Source organism: Lampris incognitus, chromosome 2, assembly GCF_029633865.1.
Source record: "Lampris incognitus isolate fLamInc1 chromosome 2, fLamInc1.hap2, whole genome shotgun sequence".
NCBI lineage: Eukaryota > Metazoa > Chordata > Actinopteri > Lampriformes > Lampridae > Lampris > Lampris incognitus.
In genome coordinates this window covers 16,184,982-16,205,669 of record NC_079212.1, presented here as the reverse complement: position 1 = coordinate 16,205,669, position 20,688 = coordinate 16,184,982, and the positions used below count along the sequence as shown (strand labels likewise).

The window sequence follows — 20,688 nt, the reverse complement described above, 5'->3', positions numbered from 1 at the left end:
GATGGGACATCATCGTCCCATGGGCCGGTGTGGGTCAGAATAAAGTTCCCCCACACCGGTGCAGGCTGTAAAGTCATCCGCTGTCTGGTGCCTCGGTTGTTTAGATATTGTGTCACGTGTCCTTTCTGGAGATATGCAAGTGCAAAATGCCCATTCGGTAAATTAGCTTGCGTGTTTGAAATGAGCAGAACTGCTTTTAAAACAACAAAATGCTAAAAAAAAAGGAAGAAGAAGAAGAAAAAAATGAGAAGTGAGGCGATTCCCGTTAAAAGGCTGACTCATTTTCAGTGTTTGTAATCGAAACTTGGCGGTTGGACTTTATGTTTGGAAACTATGGGTACCGGTGCTGAAAAATGTAGACCAACTCCCGCTTCTCCAAAATACAGATCGATCCCCAGTTCCCATCACCCGAGGAGGGCGGCTCAGCCATGGCAGTCACGTCTCCGCCGCTGTCATCCGCATTTGCTGACGTCTAAAAGGGATTCAAACATGTTTGCTTGGTGTTGAGGAAATCGTGCTATCGCTCTGTGCGCGTACGCGCGCATGTTTGGGAGCGTGCGTGTTCGCGTGGATGAAAGCTCACCACCATCTGACCACCCGCGTGCATGTGTGTGTATACATGGGGATGAAATGGGGGCGGAGGGGGAGGGGGGGTCCACAGTGCGTAAAAGGATAAAGGTCACACTATTGGCTACCAGGCTGATAAAACACACAATCTGTATTTCAGTGCTTTATAGAACATTGACAGTAAAACAAACACCCCGCAATAGTCCCTTTTCATTCCCAGACTGCAGCCCAATAGTCAAGCTCTGTGACAGTGCAGGGGCTCTGTTAAAGGACACGCATGCATCTTGTTTTCTTATCATGCGTCTACTTTTCTCCTTCAAATACTTCCAGCCGCAGCAAAATGCTGCAGGTAAACATACAGAGTTCGGGTGTGTGCCTTAAGAGCGAACTCAACACGGCTCAAACACCGAACCGGTGGGCCGTGTGCCAGGTGAAAGACCACTGTATGATCTGGTAAAATGATTTTTGTGCCCACTGCACACAAAGACATCATTGATGCCCTGAGTGGGGCTGCAGAGCACCTCTTCTTCCACAGACTTGTCTGTGATGCCAGAGTCCTGCCAGAGTCCTGCTTAAGTTTATTCCTTACTTTAAAAAGGATGAGGGTGTTTCAATACCCCCCACCCCACCCCTCCCCTCGGATTTAAACTCAAATAGAAATTGCCACCAGCAATTTGGGCATATTTACCGTTATGGATGTTTTTTTTAAAGCTACACAATGCCTAATGACATATCCTGGGGTTATTAGTTGATGTGTCATTTAAATTTTTCCGACCTGCTTGGGTGGGGTGGGGGTGGGGGGCATATGTTTCTTTATATAAAGATTTAGAGTTGTGAGTATGAGCTTGTCGACATGTCGAAGCAAGTTTCTCCAAGGTACACGAGCCTAAAAGGTGCCTGAGTGCAACATGTCAGCATTGACCAACATGAGTCCACTCCATTCATCACGACGGTATTTTCCCATTCTGTTCGAGAAAATGCATTTAGATGAGGTCCCATGACGGAGCCTGCTGATCTCCGTCCAGATTTATCATATTTATTTGGAAATTGCATTAGTTATTCAAACTCAACGCAACAAAGTGACTCCTGGTCGATATTAAAGTTAGAACCAAAAGTTTGGCCTTGAAATTTCACAGTGGTGATGGGCGCTATGACAAACAGTGCGGGGGTAAAAAAACAGGAAAAGTGAAATAGAAAACACCTGGTTTTCAATACACTCTCTGATTCGAAGTCACGTCACAGACTCAATCAAACTTTTCAGATGCTGCTCGCTCTATACATCTGCGGGACACACAAACCGCTCACTTCAAAGTGTTTGACCAGAACACCAGACAGTGGATAGACACCGCACATTTTACATTTCACAATTCTCACCCCCCCACCATACTTTTGTAGGGCTGATCCAAGGACAGAAAAGTAGCCCCAGATATCTGGTCAACAGTATTCATTACACTCCTACTCACTTACATTTTCCCGGGAGTAATCATCGGTACGTTTTAGATTAGTCGTGTGTCATCACTGTCAGGGATGGACCTGCTGGAACAGTTTGTCCTCCAACAGCCACTCAAGGCAGAAATAAACCCTGCTGCTGATCTGACTGAAATGACTGTAGGGTATCTGCACAACATGCTCTCCGTACATGCTTTGGAAGCAGACGGTTTTTATGAGTTCGCACAATTTTATGTAGGCGGTAAATTGATAACTTAGATATAAAGGGCGGTCCCGGCACAACACATTCATCATTCACAGTTTATTTGAACTGTGTTCACACTCGGTGCAGTTTGTTGAAACTAGTCACACTGTTTGGAAGGAAGGTTTTGTTATTACAGCATTGTTTTTCTAATGACTGATGCGTTTTTCTTGTATTAATGTCCAAATTTCCCACTGTCTGGCCTTTCTTCAGCCAAATTTCCATGTGCAATTATAAATGCTGTAGTTTGCACACACACACACACACACACACCCTGTGATACCAAACATATAGCTGTGGAAAAATATACTTTAACAGGTAGTCAGCTTCAGCCTTGCCAATATTCAGGATTGTCGTAAACGTACCAAAATATAAGAAGGTATTTTATTGCTATCAAACTGAATGAGCCAACTCTTTTTGATAACATTGACACTTTCTTTTTTCTTCCACAGGTTCAATGTGGACAATTCCTTATAATCTGAATAAAACTCAAAATCAATAATCTAACACCAAAAAAAAGAGTTTTTTTTTAATTCGGAGCTGGCTTGGATTTCTTGATTTATTTTTCTCATGCAAAATGAACAATCAGAAGCTAACATCGTTTCTATGTTGGGTAATACTGTGTGTGGACACCAGTTCAAGTCAGAAGGACTGTACAGGCGTGGATTGTCCCATTCTGCAGAATTGCATAGAGGAGGTTTTGCAAAAGGGTGCCTGCTGTGCCACTTGTGTACGAAAGGGATGCACCTGTGAAGGTTACCAGTACTATGACTGTATCCATGCAGGATTTCAGAAAGGGAAAGTTCCAGAGGGCGAGTCCTACTTTGTGGATTTCGGAAGCACCGAATGCTCTTGTCCGCAGGGAGGAGGTAAAATAAGCTGTCGTTTTATTCCATGTCCTGATATTCCACCTAACTGCATTGATGTTTTGCAACCTGAAGATGGGTGTCCTCAGTGTGGGCGAATTGGCTGCGTCCTTGGCAACAAGAAGTACGAAGCTGGCCACTCTTTTCAGATGGATCCGTGCCAGGTGTGTCATTGTCCAAATGATGGTGGAGGCTTAATGTGTTCTCCTATCCCTGGCTGTGACCCACATAGCATTAAACCCATGTTGGTCACTACAACTGAGAACAACAACCCTTTGAAAGACATCAGCCGTCTGCACGACAGCAGTCAGATAAACCCTCGGGAACCATTTTCCAAGTTGGCTCAGCAACAGCAAGTCGGCAACACATTACCACTGTACAAACCAGACCCACCCAGTTTTGGCACAGAGGATTATGACTATACATTGGCGGGGCCTACATCTTCCACTCCCCGGGACGTGGCCCAACCACTGGAATCTACTACAGTACCACCAGCTTTCCCTGAATCAGGCTTCATTTCCTCCAACTCCCACGATGACAGGAGGAGAGAGAAACAGAGAAACAGTGATCAAGAGAGGAGAGACAAGGTTGAAGACCAGCATTACGACGATCATACCCCAACCAGAGCTGAGACAGAAACACCAACATCGCAAACCACAACCACAGAAAAAGTGATCGCAGAAAACCACAGGCCCAAGCCAGAGGTTAGCGAGAGGACCGTTAGACAACAAAGTGACAGAGACAGAGAAGTGCAAGACACGCTAAAGGACACAATGCATTCTTCCCATACTGATAAAGGGGTTAAATACACTGGCCACCACAAACACAGTCAGAACGGCCACACAGGGGGTCACGGTGGGTCCAACTCTCAAGGTCACAAGGCACAAGAAACAGCCCCAGTGGAACACCTACAGCCCCTCAGTAAAGAGAGGCAGGGCTCATACCCCACTGTCCAATTCAGCCCCACCAGCCAAGCACCGATCAGGGTGAGAGAGGAGGGAGACCAACCCAAAAAACAGCCCCAGACACTCCACAACTACCAGCCTCAAAACAGAGAGGAAGACACAGACGGTAAGACAGCATCTTTCAAAGTGTTTGCAATAATCACCTGAACTTGTTTGGGCTGCATTTTGCCATAGTGTATTTTTGGCCGTTTGCCTTTAATCAATTTAAAGTTGGACCGAAGCTGAAACACTGATATTTGCGAACACATAAGGTAAAATTCGTAAAAGGTAGTATAAAAGGTAGCATTCAGTTGTTCTGTTTCTCTCATTTTAAAAGAGCTTCCCTTTGTTCATCTTCTCTCAGCCAATCTCTTTTTTTCTCATACTCGTGATGTCATCAGACACGTTCATTTACTTACAGCCAATCAGATCAAATCATCAAATTCTAAAACCCTGCCCACCCTTACCGCCAACCCTTTCTTGTCCTTGTCACCCAAAGGTCCCCTCATGAATATTAATGAAGACTAGACCACTCCCCCAAAATGTTCGACAACGGAGAACAGCTATGAAGAAAGGGATAAAGATAACGTGATGTTAGTCATTTACAAGTAGTCATCACAAGTAGTTGCCAAGTGTTTTAATAAGCTGTCTTTAAAACGTTAAGACATGAAAAGTTGAATATAATTCCTGAGTTTGGTCTGATTTCAACATCTAGATTCATATCTCTACATAATTTTGTGAACAATGGTGCAGTGAGTCATGCAAAGCTGTAAAATAAGTACAAATCAACACAGTAGCAGCACTCATATGTTAAACTATGGAATGCCTACAGTAAATGCATCAACCCGCGATGATTTATAGCATAGTGATGACAGTGGCAGGTCGTTTATTTATCATAAAACATCATCCTCTTCCTTCTTTTACATCCCGTGTTTGGAAGAAGAACTCATAATCACTCTTAACAGGCTGGCAATGGTCCAGCAAAAACAATGGTTCATGGAAAGGTTGCGTTCCCCTAGATAGCATTTCCACCTTTCCCCAGAAGTGACTTGGGATTATACTTGGTATGTTGTCAGTACCCTTTGCCCTTGAACATGCCAATGGTGTTATATACATTTCCCTCATTAATTTCCAATAGTAAACGGTGGTGAATCAGAGACCCTATTTCTGTAACTCCGATAATATCTATAAATTCTCTAAATCCTATATGAGTGGTTTTGAATTACCGTTTTTCCCTTCCACCTCGATGCTAATGAAAGTCCGGAGCCTATATTCCTACCTCTATCCCTTACGTGTGATTATCAGACTCTTCCCCCCCAATTGTATCCAGCCAATTACCCCACTCTTCCGAACCATCCCAGTCGCTGCTCCACCCCCTCTGCCGATCCGGGGAGGGCTGCAGACTACCACGTCTCCTCCGATACTTGTGGAGTCGCCAGCTGCTTCTTTTCACCTGACAGTGAGGAGTTTCGCCAGGGGGGGCATAGCGCCAACCGACCAGAGGAGGCGCTAGTGCAGTAACCAGAACACACCCACATCCGGCTTCCCACCTGCAGACACGTCCAATTGTGCCTGTAGGGATGCCCGACCAAGCCGGAGGTTACACGGGGATTCGATCTGGCGATCCCCGTGTTGGTAGGCAACGGAATAGACCGCCACGCCACATGGACGCCCATGATTATCAGACTCTTGTCAAAGATATCGGGGGTCTTCGGGGCGTAAACAGATCTATAGCAAGTACCGAGATGGAACGTATACAATGGACAGATTGTGTGGCTATCCGGCACATTTTCACTGCTCAGGATCTTTTTTTTTTTTTTCATTTGTCCTGATGATTAATAAGACTAAACAAATCTTTTAAAAAATGAAGTTGCGCCAAGGGAAACTTAAACAGATCGCAACTGTTCATCGTTCATAGAGTTATTGCGCAAGATATAACTCAATGAAACTGGGAATGAATGAGAGTCAATGCCATTCCATCTGCAGGGACACTTCAGCCGTTGAATAACCGAAAAAAAACGATTTGGCAGTGTGACACTATGAACTTATTAGTAGGTGCTGTGCAGCAGATAACCATCTTTCGATGTTCCCTCTCCATGACTAGTTAACCCGCTTTACTACGCTATGACTTTTGTTGAGACCTGTCAGGATTTTTCTCTCCTTTCAGCACCTGGCCTCCATAGGAATGTGTACTATGTATGTGTCTGTAAGATGTTCCTATGGGAGTTAAGATACCTGTCACGTCCATTCCCTGACAACAACAAAAAAAAAGGAGAAAATTAGACATTGAGGAAAGACCGTTCCCTGCTGTTTACCATTCACATGTGTTTTCTATATCCACTTAAACGCAATGTAAAACGCAAAACTGCGAATGCCTGTGAGTCCACACCCTGTGTAAGGGAGAGAGTTGTCTTGACAGATGTCCCACCATAGTTTTGCACACCCTGCATAAGTGCATTAGGATAACGTCCAAGCATTCTGCTGTAAATTATAGTGTATGGTAGGCTGACTGTGAGGGATTGGAGTCGATCCGCTTTGCACTCTGCCCTTTTTTCTCAGAGTGGCTATGTTTACCAACAAGGCTTTTATATATATATATATATATATATATATATATGTGTGTGTGTGTGTGTGTATGTGTGTGTATATGTATGTATGTATGTGTGTGTGTGTGTGTGTGTGTATATGTATGTATGTGTGTGTGTATGTTTGTGTATATATGTGTGTGTGTGTGTGTGTGTGTGTGTGTGTGTGTGTGTGTGTGCGTGCGTCTGTGTAGCTGTTCTGGCTTCCATTCCAGTCCTTATAGACCCAAGTGACATTAGGGTTTGCTGGTGGAGGTCATTAAGCTGGGGGGAGATATCCAGGATGGTGACATGTTCAAGCACAAGCAGGAAGCATCCCAGCTGATAAGGCCCTTGACTAATGCTTGTTATCAATGCCACGAGAGCAGGATGCCAGAGTTATTTGGGAAAGGAAAAGCAAAAGCATGCATGGCAAAAAAAAAAAAAAAAAAAACACAGCCACTCTACTCCCTCATCTTAAACGGACTTGCTTTTCCCTGAAACTTGGCTCAAGGTGAAGGTTTTCTGTTGTGTTTTTCCTCCTCAGTCGATAACTTTCCCTCGGTTGGCTTCTCTCTCTCTCTACCAGAAGCAGTGTATAATGGGGTGGGGGGGGGGTTGCGTCGGCCTTCTGATGCTGGCTTGGATCTGGTTTCAAGTTTCTTGAGGGTTGTACCTGTGAGCACCATATAATACCCGTGTGATGAATGAGGCCACTGTTATGGCTTGATTGCCAGACGCTTTTCACTGCTCCCTCGTGAGCCAGTGTGATTACCCTTCCCCCAGGAGACTTGGGTCCCCAGTTCTTCCAGTAATCACCCTGGCTGAAGTACACATTTGCACCCCCCCCCAAACAAACAACTTAAAAAGGAGACAATCACAATTTTCAGCATTCTTTCTGTATATCTTATATCTTGCAGGGATAAAACCCCATCAGCAGCCATAATGCCAAGCAGTCTTCTGTGAGTCTCTGAAACGCCACCAAAATGATGTCTGCCGGTGAACCTGTAAAAGCACTTCATAAGAAAATGTGTATAACTATACAACATACAGCTAGCTATATGTCGTGTTGTTATTCACATTTGCCTGTATGGTGCAGCCAGTTGGCAAACCAGGAAGCGAGTTTTCACATTCATAGGTGGTCCACTAGTGACATGAGCAGTAGACACTTTTCTGCACAGTTTCAGCGGTGTTTCACTGACACAGAGAAGACTGGTCAGAATTATGGCTATTATGGCGTCTGGGTAGTGTAGCGTTCTATTCCGTTGCCTACCAACACGGGGATCGCCGGTTCGAATACCCCGTGTTACCTCCGGCTTGGTCGGGCGTCCCTACAGACACAACTGGCCGTGTCTGCGGGTGGGAAGCCGGATGTGGGTATGTGTCCTGGTCGCTGCACTAGCGCCTCCTCTGGTCGGTCAGGGCGCCTGTTTGGGGGGGAGGGGGAACTGGGGGGAATAGCGTGATCCTCCCACGTGCTATGGCTCCCTGGTGAAACGCCTCACTGTCAGGTGAAAAGAAGCAGCTGGTGACTCCACGTGGATCGGAGGAAGCATTTGGCCCTCCCCGGATCGGCAGAGGGGGTGGAGCAGCAACCGGAATGGCTAGGAAAATAGGGTAATTGGCCAAGAACAATTGGGGAGGAAAAAGGGGGAAAATCCCCCCCCCAAAAAAAGAATTATAGCTATTAATGGAGTGCTATTGCTTCAATACACACACACAGACACACACACACATATAGATAGACAGATAGATAGATCGATAGAAGAGAGAGAGAGAGAGAGAGGAGAATGTTGAAAATCGTGATTGTTTACCTATAAAGAAACACCGTATCCACCTTGCAGGATGTGGATCAGTACTTTTCTACTTTCTTTAACCAGCCTTTATAAATAGTTAAATGAGCATCAAAGCTGACACGTGGCTCTCAGGCTTAGAAGTCATCTGAAAAGATGAGATAATTTACTGAAGTGGGACCTTTTCATCACCAGCACTGTCACAACATGCTGCGTATGGCAGTGGCCCCAGCTAAAGTATAATTTCCGCGAGGATGAAAAGGAGGGTGAATTCCACATCTGGTCGTGTTGGAGTTCATTTCTTCTGTACGATTACTGTGAAGATGAGCTTGAAAGGAGGAGGCTCATTCTGGTTAATGTAGGGAGCCTTCCAGCTCACATCCAGGAATTTTGGCGTATCTCATCGCGACAGCATATTCTTAGCAACGACCGCCAACTCATTCACATGCCACTCATAAGTTCAAATATAAAACCGTCATCTCCAGATGCAGAAACCCGGTCAAAAACAAGAGCTAGAAGTGGAGAAAGACTGGTGACTTAACAGCAGAAGAACAGCTCTGCCGCTTTTGCGGCACGTATCTCCGCCGCAATGGTTTGCATGATGGCAAAACACAATGGAATACAGATGGTTGCAGATAAGGAGTAAGGAATAAGCCTTGTGCTTTCCTCAAAAACATGAAATATGTAAACGACGTGAGGAATCCTTTATGCTTATTTAAGGTCATTATTCGGAGTGTAGGAAAAAAAAAAGTCACTCCTAATGGGACATTTGAAACTGCGACTTGGAAAATCAATATTTAGGGAATGTGGCTTCTTGGGACTTGTTACTTTTCTCCACCGAGTCCAAAATCTGGATTTGGACAGCTTTTGCCCAGGCAAGGAATTAGAGAATTTCCTGTGCTCTGGTTTGTGCACACAGCTTGGAATATATTAGACATAATAGAGCAACAGGAAACAGGTCCACACTCAAATTACAGGGATGTGGAGTGTATTTAGTTAAGGGTGTGTAGTAAAATATATATATAAACAGCTAAGCAAACGGTTCCTAAATCTGATTTTATATGGGAAACATTTAACATCAAGAAATGATTGGGTTTATGTGTATGGCCCTATTTGTGTGTGTGTGTGTGTGTGTGTGTGTGTGTGTGTGTGTGTGTGTGTGTGTGTGTGTGTGTGTGTGTGTGTGTGTGTGTGTCAGGGATAAGTTGTGGCATCCTTACCAGATACCACCTGTTAAACACAAGTAAAATCAGAATCAGAATACTTTATTCATCCCCGAGGGGAAATTGGGTCAATTGTCAGCAGAAGACCTACGTAAGGTCATCTGCTTTTTCAAGGTAAGCCATGATTAGGGTAATGTGGTGTCATTGTGTGTTTTTTTTTGTTTTTTTTGTACTGGTTATATAACCACAAGGAGGTGGAAGTGGATTGGAGGTTTCTGTGTGAACCCATCAAAGGCTGGAGCCAGCCCACAGTGCCCACAGCCCACAGTGCTCCCTTCACTTCAGGGGGAATTTCACCGGTAGTTTGTGTTTGTGCAATCAGTACTGTTGAGTAATGTAGTCGGCTGAAGCAATAGAGTCCTCACTGTGTACTGTATCAATGGAGAAATCATTGTTGTCCTACTCAGTCTTTCCATCAGCTGCCTACACGTACCAGAATACATTGCTGCGTGCCAGCTTGAAAATCGATGGAACTTTCCCTTCAACGCCAACCTCAGTCTTAGACCTGGATTGCATATATCCATCTGCTCACATTTCAATCTCAGAAGGATTAGGAGTATAGCTGTCAGTGCTATCTATGCCTTACACCTGACTCAGCCAGGCTGGAAATGAAGTCATGGAGAAGATCACTGCTTATTATGTCATAGCCAGCTGCAAACTTAAAACATGTCCACCAGGACATGATGATGTGCTTCAGTAGACACGGGGATCAGTCTAACCACTGATGTTTAAGGTGTCATACACATTGGGATGCATGCATTCCAGCACACACACACACACACACACACACACACACACACACACACACACACACACACAAATGCACAGATGTTTCCAAACTTTACATCAATTATCTGACATGTCCCGCCACACTTGTTTTCAGAGTCAGTTTGCAAGGTGACCCGTGACATGCACTATTATTCATGTTTCCCGGTCCTGCAGAGACTCTCCCTTCCAGCCCATCTGTACTGTAAATCACTGCCGTTGTCTACCTAGGGAAGGTCACACAAGGTTTGATTAGTGGCAGCCAGCCACTTTATGATACCACCGAGACATGTTGAAAGTTGCCCTTTTTTTTGTTGGTCTCGCTCCTCACTCTCAGGGAGCTTGACATCACTGGCTTTGGATGAGGAGCGGAGCAACGCGCCGGGTGTTGGAGCCGGTCTGATGGACAGACGTAATGACAGGCCAGGAATGGAGAGATGCCTCTCAAGCGTCTATCAAGCCCCTCTTCAAATTCCCCCTTTGCACGCGTAACAATTTAACCCAGCAAAAAAAAAAGTTTTTTTGCACAGCTGAGTGGGAAAAGCTCACTGCTCTGGCCTTAATTAGAAGGCCCGTCAAGAAGATGGGGACAGAACGGGTCAGGCAGGTCCAAATACCGCTGAGCTGCAGCAGTTTATTATTGCTTCAGTGTACAGTAGCTGCCTCGATGGAGAGCGCTGTCATTTCATCTGCTTGCTAATTTTTGGAAACCATCATGGAGTTTATTCTGTGTGTACGTACGTCCTACCATCTGGATTAAGCGTATTTGTGTACAGCTGTAATGAGTGTGTGACTGATCCCACCTGGACGAAATGAGTAGGGTGCAAAAGAAGGAGGATGAAACGTTATACTGTCTGTCTCTAATGCAGCTACATTCGCTCGTGTTCAAATAGACTCGTCGGCATGTGGGACTGAAACAGTTATTTATGTATCAAAGACTCATTGTGTCTTAACAAGGTTTCAAATCTTCTGGTTTCCAAACCTATAAATTATGCACAGGGCTCTGTTATGAGCAATTGCCCCGGTGTCATGGGGAGGTGCGTCAAGGAGAGGGCTATGTTAGCGAAAACAAAAGGCATTCAAATCGCACAAGGAAGTTCAGGGAGGGTAAAATGTCTCGGCGACTCCAGAGACTCGGAATTTTTTCAATGGAAGTTTTCAGGCGTCTGCTGAATTTCAGCCCGTGTCAAAGGTTTCTCTTTGACGCCATGTATTTACTCCTTACCACCTCTAGCCACTCTTGGCTATGTCAAGGTCCAAACTTTAATCATGCAGTGCTTTGACAGGCACTTCAAACCTCTCAAAAGATTACTAATCTTTATTAATTTATTTTTTTTCCAGCCTGCTGGCTGAGGGCCATTGCTGGACAGGCTGAGAAAAAGCCTGAGCGAGTCATGTTTTTTTATTTGCCAGTGAGTGATGCTCTTCGGTGGACATTCAAGTCATGCCGTTCTGTTGAGAGCCTCCGCACATGAGCATTAGTGCCGCCGAATTAAGGAATCAGACAGAAATCACACGTACTGTACACCCCCAGCGCTCCCCTCGGAGCAGAGAAATTGTGTTAGGCCCACATTCGCACACATTTGTTCCATATTGTACATACAGTGTGACAGAATGGGGAAGCAATCATGGCCCATGAGTTATGTCTTTTACAGTTCTTCTGTGCAGGAGCCACAAATCAAAGCAGGAATGCACTGATCTGTGATCTGTTGGAGTCATGCGACGAACTAAGTCACCCACCTATATTTTGCTGTAAATCAGATGATGTGTTTTTTTTGGGGGGGGGGGTTCGCCGTCCGTTCCCGGGCCTAGTTAAGAATGAAGTTATTATGTGTAACTCTTTCCGCTGCTCCAGCTCTGATTAGCCGGGATGTAGAACATGGAAGAGTTTACTCAGAGGAACAATTTGCAAAGACTTGGGTTACACGATTCTCTTTGACACTGGATCAGGAAGATGGGTAAGGACGCCCGAAAAGGAAAAAAAACAACAACCATGATTTGCTCCCCCCCATGCTATTGCATGCCCAGTCAATATAAACATCCAGCAGGCGAAATCATTTTCTAAGAGGTTGGAGCCGTAGCTGAGATGAGATTCTGTTACACTTTAAGTACGGTGTAATCCCAACGTTGATGTACCTGTCAGACCTTGTATTTCAATATTCGCGTCTGCTTAAGAAAAGCCCAGTGATGGGATCCCACCATGCCGTCTAAGTGTTATTATCCGAAGCAAGCCACTCCAATTTACATAAACGTGACTTCGTGTGGTTCCCCTGAAACACTGACTGCACTGAGCTGGATTAGCCTCGTCTCAACCTGGATATCTGTGTTTCTCCGCAGTGTCTGTGAAGGAGCTGGCGAGGGTCTGCTGCAAGGCAGGGGAGAAATGGGCAACGTCTAATGGTCACTGCAACAACATGGAGCTCCCGAGAGAGGATCGGCATTCCATCTGTCGGTGAGGCCATCATTGAATGCCCATCCCTATCATTTAGGTTCATTCCCGTAATCAAATTTAGTACACTGTAAGTCATCTTTAATTGAACAAGTCATGTGTGGAGGGGTTGGCAGAGACACAATGGCTTTGTGTCTCTGCCATATCCAGCTAATGGACAGGGTAAATATAGCACAGAGACTTAACGAGGAAACTTTATTAGAGTATAAAATTCCAGCCCCCTGAAACATAATGATAAAGTCATGTTGATATCGCAACATGAATTACATTATTGTCCAACATAATGAGTCGCGTTCAAGGCCAGGTCGTACCGGGACCGCTGGAAATGTGAGCGGTCCTCAGAGCTTTAAGTGAGGGGAGAACGATTAAGTTCAGTGTCAAACAGAGTAGTACCAGGGATGATTTAAAACCTCAAGCCTTGCGTAGGTTTTTCACATATACCTTGTGATTTTAAGTTTTTTTTTTTTAAAGTACAGGTTCTTTCTGGACTACTCATTAGATTTCAAGGAAAACTTGACATCGCAATTCATCTTGTTCTGTGGCTCTACCAGTTGCTGTGCTGCGAGGCCACGGTTGCGGTCCAAAAACTTTTGTAATTCTGTTGTCTGTGTACTTCTCTCTGCCAGGACTGCCCAGAAACAGTGTTGTCTCGGCTTCCTCGGGGAAAGGCGGTGTTTGGCCGGTATTAATGCAGCCAATGAAGGAGCCGTGTGCGAAGAGGACGCCAACACCAAGTGTGGAGCCGACACCTACAAGGCTAGTATTTGTGACTGGGTGCCCCGACAAGGGCCGAACAGGTTCCTGTAAGGTCAAACTTACGCTGCGGAGTTGAGTTCATATCAAACCCGAGACTTTCTATAAATTAGCAATTCACAGTTCGGTTAGTTATAGCGGTATCTGGAAAAAAAGATGTCAAGAGTGCATCGGGCTATAGTCATTAAAAGTTCTAACCACATAGGGTGTCCAGGTAGTGTAGTGGTCTGTTCCGTTGCCTACCAACACGGGGCTCGCCGGTTTGAATCCCTGTGTTACCTCTGGCTTGGTCAGGTGTCCCTACAGACACAATTGGCCGTGTCTGCAGGTGGGAAGCCGGATGTGGGTACATGTCCTGGTCGCTGCACTAGTGCCTCTGCTGGTCAGTCGGGGCACCTGTTCAGGGGGGAGGGGGAACTGGGGGGAATGGCGTGATCCTTCCACACACTACGTCCCCCTGGCGAAACTCCTTACCGTCAGGTGACAAGAAGCGGCTGGCGACCCCACATGTATTGGAGGAGGCATGCGGTAGTCTGCAGCCCTCCCCGGCTCAGCAGAGGGGGTGGAGAAGTGACCGGGACGGCTCGGAAGAGTGGGGCAATTGGCCAGATACAATTGGAGAGAAAAAGGGGAAAGAATCCCTAAAAAGAAAAAAAGAAAAAGTCTAACCAGTTTCAGAGTGGCTCTAGTTGTTTAGTAAATAGAAAATATTTTAGTGTCTACTTTTTGCATACAGAAGGCAGAAACTTTTCTTTGGCTTCCAAAGAAAAGGTAAAAAAAAAAGTGCCACTTTGCAAAGCAAAAAAAAAAGTGGCACTAATTCCCCCCATGATTTAATTACTTTATCTAATTTAGACCAAAAGCTTCAGGGTCAAGTAAGATTTAAGGTATTCAGAGTTTTACGAGTTTTGCCAACTTGGAAAAAACCCCACAGCACCGGGAGATGTCTGAAGCTGTTTGCTCACCAGGTCCACTACATGATTTGATTTGGCTTCCTGGGATTTTACAAACCGGGGGATATTTGATGTGACCAGAGCAGTAATGGTTTCTAGTGTGTGGTCTGCGGTGGTGGTCCGTGAGTGTCAAATCCAAATGAGACGGTAATTGCAGCATGTTGGGCCAAACTTTGGCAAACGAGTCTTTTGGGTTTGACTTGTTCATGAGGACTCGCACCTACTCAGAAACCCCCAGAGCAGCATGCGGCCATTACAGACTCGAGACTAAAGCCATTAAACACATCAGCTTTCACCACCTCTCTGCAGACCTCCAATAGCTTTAGTAATGCTACAAACTCAAAACAACTGTAATGAACCGAAAGTTAAGTCAAGTTTGTTCTGCCTTAAATCACAAGTCACAGTCTCAGAGGGCTTTACAGTCACACACTGAGAAACAGGTAGATACAGTAAGAGTCAATGGATGACACCCTCTATCCTATAGAAATGCACATCCCGCATCGACCACTGTACACAGTGTTGTTCCATAAACACCGGACGGGGATATATGACCCCTGAGCTCATCATATTATCACTCGGTTTACTGTTCAACATGAAGCCACAACACTGGGTTCATTTGGAGTGCTGGTGTTGCGGTCTAACCCACAGGAATGCTGCGACTGCTGCACTCTGGGGCTGCGGTTTCGTAATGAAGGACACCAATGTGAAGCGCATCAGCACCTGAGCTACCACTGCAGACATGTCTTCCTCACCTGCTGCAACGGGAAGGACGGTCAGGAGGAGCAGCGGGGGGACGGAGGTGGCTGGAACGTCGTCAAAGAGAGGCCCTCTCTTGACTCCACTCCACCACCAAAGAAAGGTGCTCAAGCACGCACACACAACCGCACACAAACACACACACACAGGGTTGTTTATGTAGCCTTGTGGAGACCGAAAATTTACATTGGAGTCAAAATCCTTATTTCCCTAACCCCAAACTCTAAAATGTGTCCCAACACTAACCCTAACCCCAAACCCGACCATAACCCTTACCCTTTACCGTAAGATGAACAAAAAAGACCCACAGAAATAACCCAGATTTAGACCTCACCCGAACCACTAACCTTAACCCTGAGCCTAACTCTAATGCATAACTTTGATTCTAGACCCAAGCTGAGCTATAAGCCCAATTGTACCCTTGTCCAGAAACAACCTTTGTCCTTTATGGGGACCAAAAAAAATATGTCTCCACTGGTTAGCTTTTTTATCCTTATGGGGACATTTGGTCCCCATGAGGATAGATGAATGAAACACACACACACACACGTGATATTATTGTACTGAACGCATTATGCACACGGCTGTCCCGTCCCGTCCAGACTCTAAACGCACCACCAAACATCCAAAGGCGGGACAATGTAATGAATACCACTACACTGCTAGAAAAAAGCACTAATTCGCACAAAAGCAAAGCCGTTTACTTTGCCCTCGCCACTAAAAAGATTCATTGTGGCGAGGTCTCCCACCTCTGCTGAAAAACGGCCCACCTCGCTGGCCTGCCAGAGCAAGGTATAATAACCCAGCTCCCCTGGTCTAATTCTAAAGGACCTAAGTGCCTGCCTGCAGTGTATTACGTTTCAAAGGTTTATTTAAATTCTCCTCCCGTAATCCACTCTGTGCTGTTTGAATCGTGGCACCGATTTGGTTTGGAGCTCTGAATTAATAAAAGAATAAATCGCGAGTGCTCATCATAATTGAAACCTTATAATAGTGCCGGGCGATATAGCTGAAAAATTCACCATGATAAAATGTTTCATTTCAGTTGATATCGATAATCATTGATAATTTTGAAAGACCTTTTTTTAAGAAAGACCAGGAGAAAAAAAAGAAGGTTGAATTTAACGACTTTGATTTGAATTTAACCACCAGGGCGTGCTGATATCGGTCAGACTTAAAACAAACAAACAGCAACAAAAAACTGCCATGCTGGCGAGCTGACCTGGCCTTTTTCATCAACCATTTCCTTTATCGTCGTTATTTTCTCGCCCCACACTGTTTCTGTTGTTGTGTCACATGTCGATGGTACACCCGAACCACACATCTGTTAAATGACTGGCTGGGGGTGTGTCACTCACAGCGATCTTCATTATCAAGGGATATGATAGGCTGTTTATGAGCCGAGGACGAGTCTGCGATGCTGGAAGTCGGCACGCCCCAGTCCCCGCCTTTGCCTGCCGCCCAGCCTGCATTACACCCTACCCCAATGCTCATCCCCGCGGGTGGTGGTTTCCATGTTGCTTTTTTGGGCTGAGCCCAACCGGGGCCCATGGGCCAAGGCCCGGCCAACAGACGCTCGTCGACGAGCTCCCTTCCCAGGTCTGGCTCCAGGAGAGGGCCCCGATTTCCCTTTTCCAGGCGAGGTGCTGTGGCTCTGCTGTTGTAATTTCACTGGGTTTCTTGGGAATTGCTCTGAGTCTGGCCCCTCCCCTGGGACCAATTTGCCTCGGAAGACCTTACCAGGAGCTATTGCCCCCAACAACACAGCTCCCAGGATCACCGGGACACCCAAACCCCTCCACCATGTTAAGGTGGTGATTCTCGGAGGGGAGCCGGAAGGCAAAGCTCTCAATTTACCAGTCAATCTTCGTTCCAACCCTCACCTATGGTCATGAGCTTTGGGTAGTGACTGAAAGGGGGAGATCGTGGATACAAGTGGCTGAAATAAGTTTCCCCCGTAGGGTGTCTGGGCTCAGCCTTAGAGATAGGGTGAGGAGCTCGGACATCCGGAGGGTGCTCGGAGTAGAGCCGCTGCTCCTTCGCGTTGAAAGGAGCCAGTTGAGGTGGTTGGGGCATCTGATTAGGATGCCTCCTGGGTGCCTTCCTTTGGAGGTTTTTCGGGCACGTCCAACTGAAAGGAGACCCCGGGGTAGACCCGGAACTTGCTGGAGGAACTACATGTTCAGTCTGGCCTGGGAGCGCCTTGGGATCCCCCAGGAGGAGCTGGAGGGTGTTGCTGGGGAAAGGGATGCCTGGAGTGCCCTACTTAGCTTGCTGTCACTGCGACCCAACCCCGAAGAAGCGGCTGATGATGAGATGACATGAGACTCCCTCTAATATTGTAGACCTCATTTTATGAGAAATTTTAGCTAATAAATTGTCATCATCAATTTTAGACAACAAAATTGTACATCATGATATCACAATATCCAAATTCCATCTTGATACGATACCATTGAAATACGATAAATGATAATAATGAGGCGGCACAGTGGTGCAGTAGTTAGCATGGTCGCCTCACAGCAAGAAGGTCCTGGGTTTGAACTCCGGGGTTGTTCAACCTTGGGGGTCATCCCAGGTCGTCCTCTGTGTGGAGTTTGCATGTTCTCCCTGTGTCTGCGTGGGTTTACTCCGGGTGCTCCGGTTTCCTCCCACAGTCCAAAAGACATGTAGATCAGGTGAATCGGCCATACTAAATTGTCCCTAGGTGTGAATGTGTCGGCAGTGTGATGGACTGGTGGCCTGTCCAAGGTGTCTCCCCTGCCTGCCGCCCAATGACTGCTGGGATAGGCTCCAGCATCCCGCGACCCCAATTGGGATAAACGGCTTGGATAATGGAAGGATGGATGGATGGATAATACTGAATTATTGCCCTACCCTACCTTGTTACACCTGGTGTTTTACAGTATTACACAGTATTATACTCTTCCTATATGGCACAGGGAATTTCTTATCAGGGCTTTAAAAAATTAATTCCTGTTAGTAAAATAGTACAATTACTATATAATTGCTGAACAATTATTAAATTATCAATAATGTTATTGAATATTACTGACCACAACAATCCTCTTGACTATCTCTTAGTGTCCGACAGCCCATTCCCAAATGAGGCCTTCTCCATCAGTGAGGAGCAGGATAGGGAGAATGCCGCTGAGGGACCTTTTGAGGTGGAGGACGTGGACGAATGCCACGTCTACGAGGACCTCTGCCACCACAGGTGTATCAACACACCCGGCTCTTTCAGGTGTGAGTGTTTCCCCGGGTTCATGCTACAAGAGGACGGCATCACTTGTGAACGAGGTACAGCCAAGGCCACCGGCGCATCTCTGGTACACAGTCGCTTTGATTGTGCTGGCAGATTGTTATGATACCAGTTTCCATGCCAGTCTATCAGTGCTGGAGGCCACATGAAAAGCCAAAGCAGCAAACTCAACATTCATCACATGCAGTGTATAATGTACATTAATTGTAGATTTTAATGCCCGGGGTAGTATCTCTCTCAACCGTTTGATCCTTTCAACATGATTTGCACTTCCTGGCGTTCCTGACAGGAAAGCCCCCATTTGTCTTTATTTGTCCATACATTTGCAGTGTATTATTTTCCTGGTCGGTAAGCGAGTTCCTTCCTGTCTGCCAGCCCTGATATGGTCTAATAATAGTTATCCTAATCACACACTAACGTTCATTTCCTGGACTGACTGAGATGCTCTCTTCATCCCGCCAATCAACTATAGTCAAAAAGCCCTTAAGGTAAAGCAAAAGACATTTCGCTCAGTTTCAAAAATCATCCGTAACTCAAGCCGAATACTGTATGTCTGCTTGGCGGTAGACATGTTCTTGGTGGGAAGTTTTTTTTTTCCAGATCATGCTGTATGATGCTCTGGCAGTCTACTAGACCTTAATCAACAGTGGCTTTCACCGACGCAAGCCTGTCTCAACAGGATACTAATGTCAGAGCTCTTTTCAGTAAATTACAGTGAGGGATGAGGCTCACTAATAAAACGAAATGTTTGTCTGCAGGCAATGTTTTTTCCTGTCCCACCTTTACCCCCATTGCAATTTTCATCTGTGACTCCTTTAGCCCTCATATCGCGGGGATGGAAATGCAGGCATTGCACAAGGTTTAAGCCACTACCGAAGACTGAGGGCGATGGGGGTGTGGGGGGGTAGTTGGAATCTGTGCGGTGTAATTAGCCTCTCCTGTGATGAGTTTATTCATGGTTTTTTTTTCCGGCAGAAACGGTGGACGAGGAGAACAGGCTGAAAGAGGACGACAGAGCGGCAGCGGGGCCCACCGCCTTCCCTCCTCCCCCTGTCCCGCTCAACCCCTGTGAAGGTTAGACACATCTGGCTTTAAGAGAGGGAAAAGGGGAAACTCTAGACCTGGCAGACCAAATAACACTTTCATTTATCCTTATGTCTCAATCAGAGACTGGAACACACGTCTAGTGGGGAGCCAATTATACCCCAACATGAAGCCAGCACAGGCTGCACGCAGATTGACATGTCATTATTTCGGAGCGTGCCAGTTTCCTCGAATGTAATTGTGTTGCAAATGTCACATGCAGGCTCCCCCGTTCCATCAAAGGTCCGTTTGTTTTCAGTGTTATTCACTTGTTCTGATGAGGTCTTCATATCATAAAAAAGTGCAAGGCCACATTGTGTTGTTCTTGTTTGGTTCCCATAACACCAGGGTGGGGTTTCGTCACTGCACGCCGACAGTAAGGAAATACAATATGACTGGGTCAGGGGTCAACCTGGAAACAGGAAATGAGCCAACAGTGATACCGTAAATCGCATTTATCTCTCACACACAGGGCCAGAGACCTCTCCCTTGCATTGCATGAGCACCTTTGGCATAACGTTGCGTTGTGTGTTTTCCCTATTTTTGACCACCATTTTCCTCAGGAAACAGCCCCTGTATGCAACAGTGCACCCCAGTGGGCGGACGGCCGCAATGCTCCTGTTTCCCAGGGTTTTCTCTGCAGGCTGACGGACGCTCCTGCGAAGGTGAAGGACTGAAACATATATAACTGATAGGAAAAAAAAAATTCTCTGTTGTCTCAGTGTAACATAGGAATATAATACTAAAACACAGAGCGGCAAAATAGGCCACAGTCCCTGCCATTATTACCGCCCTGCTCTGAAGCCAGGGGACTTTGGTTCCAGTCGAGGAGAGATTCTTGGAAAGAATTTTTCTCCTCTGATTTGTCTCTCTCTCTCCACGCCTCTAGATCTGCCGGGGAGATATAGTCCTAATCCCCTTTGGTCTCCATAGCACACGCCAACTGGGACAGAAAAAAACAACAACAACAAAAAAACGTCTCGCAGACTAAACCTCTATCTGAGGATTATTTGTGCTTCT

General features: G+C 46.0%; 1 protein-coding gene across 4 annotated transcripts in view; it reads left to right on the top strand.

Moving 5' to 3' along the window:
- The window catches only part of LOC130107373 (fibulin-2-like), a 33,195-nt gene that overhangs the window by 348 nt on the left and 12,159 nt on the right, over positions 1 to 20,688 (top strand). For all 4 annotated transcript variants that reach the window (XM_056273938.1, XM_056273936.1, XM_056273937.1 and 1 more), the window contains exons 2-8: positions 2,710 to 4,194; positions 12,750 to 12,864; positions 13,488 to 13,617; positions 15,216 to 15,426; positions 18,408 to 18,623; positions 19,561 to 19,659; positions 20,232 to 20,333. In XM_056273938.1, coding sequence (XP_056129913.1) covers positions 2,835 to 4,194; positions 12,750 to 12,864; positions 13,488 to 13,617; positions 15,216 to 15,426; positions 18,408 to 18,623; positions 19,561 to 19,659; positions 20,232 to 20,333 — 2,233 coding nt within the window. In that variant the 5' untranslated portion in view covers positions 2,710 to 2,834. The remainder of the gene's footprint in view (positions 1 to 2,709; positions 4,195 to 12,749; positions 12,865 to 13,487; positions 13,618 to 15,215; positions 15,427 to 18,407; positions 18,624 to 19,560; positions 19,660 to 20,231; positions 20,334 to 20,688) is intronic.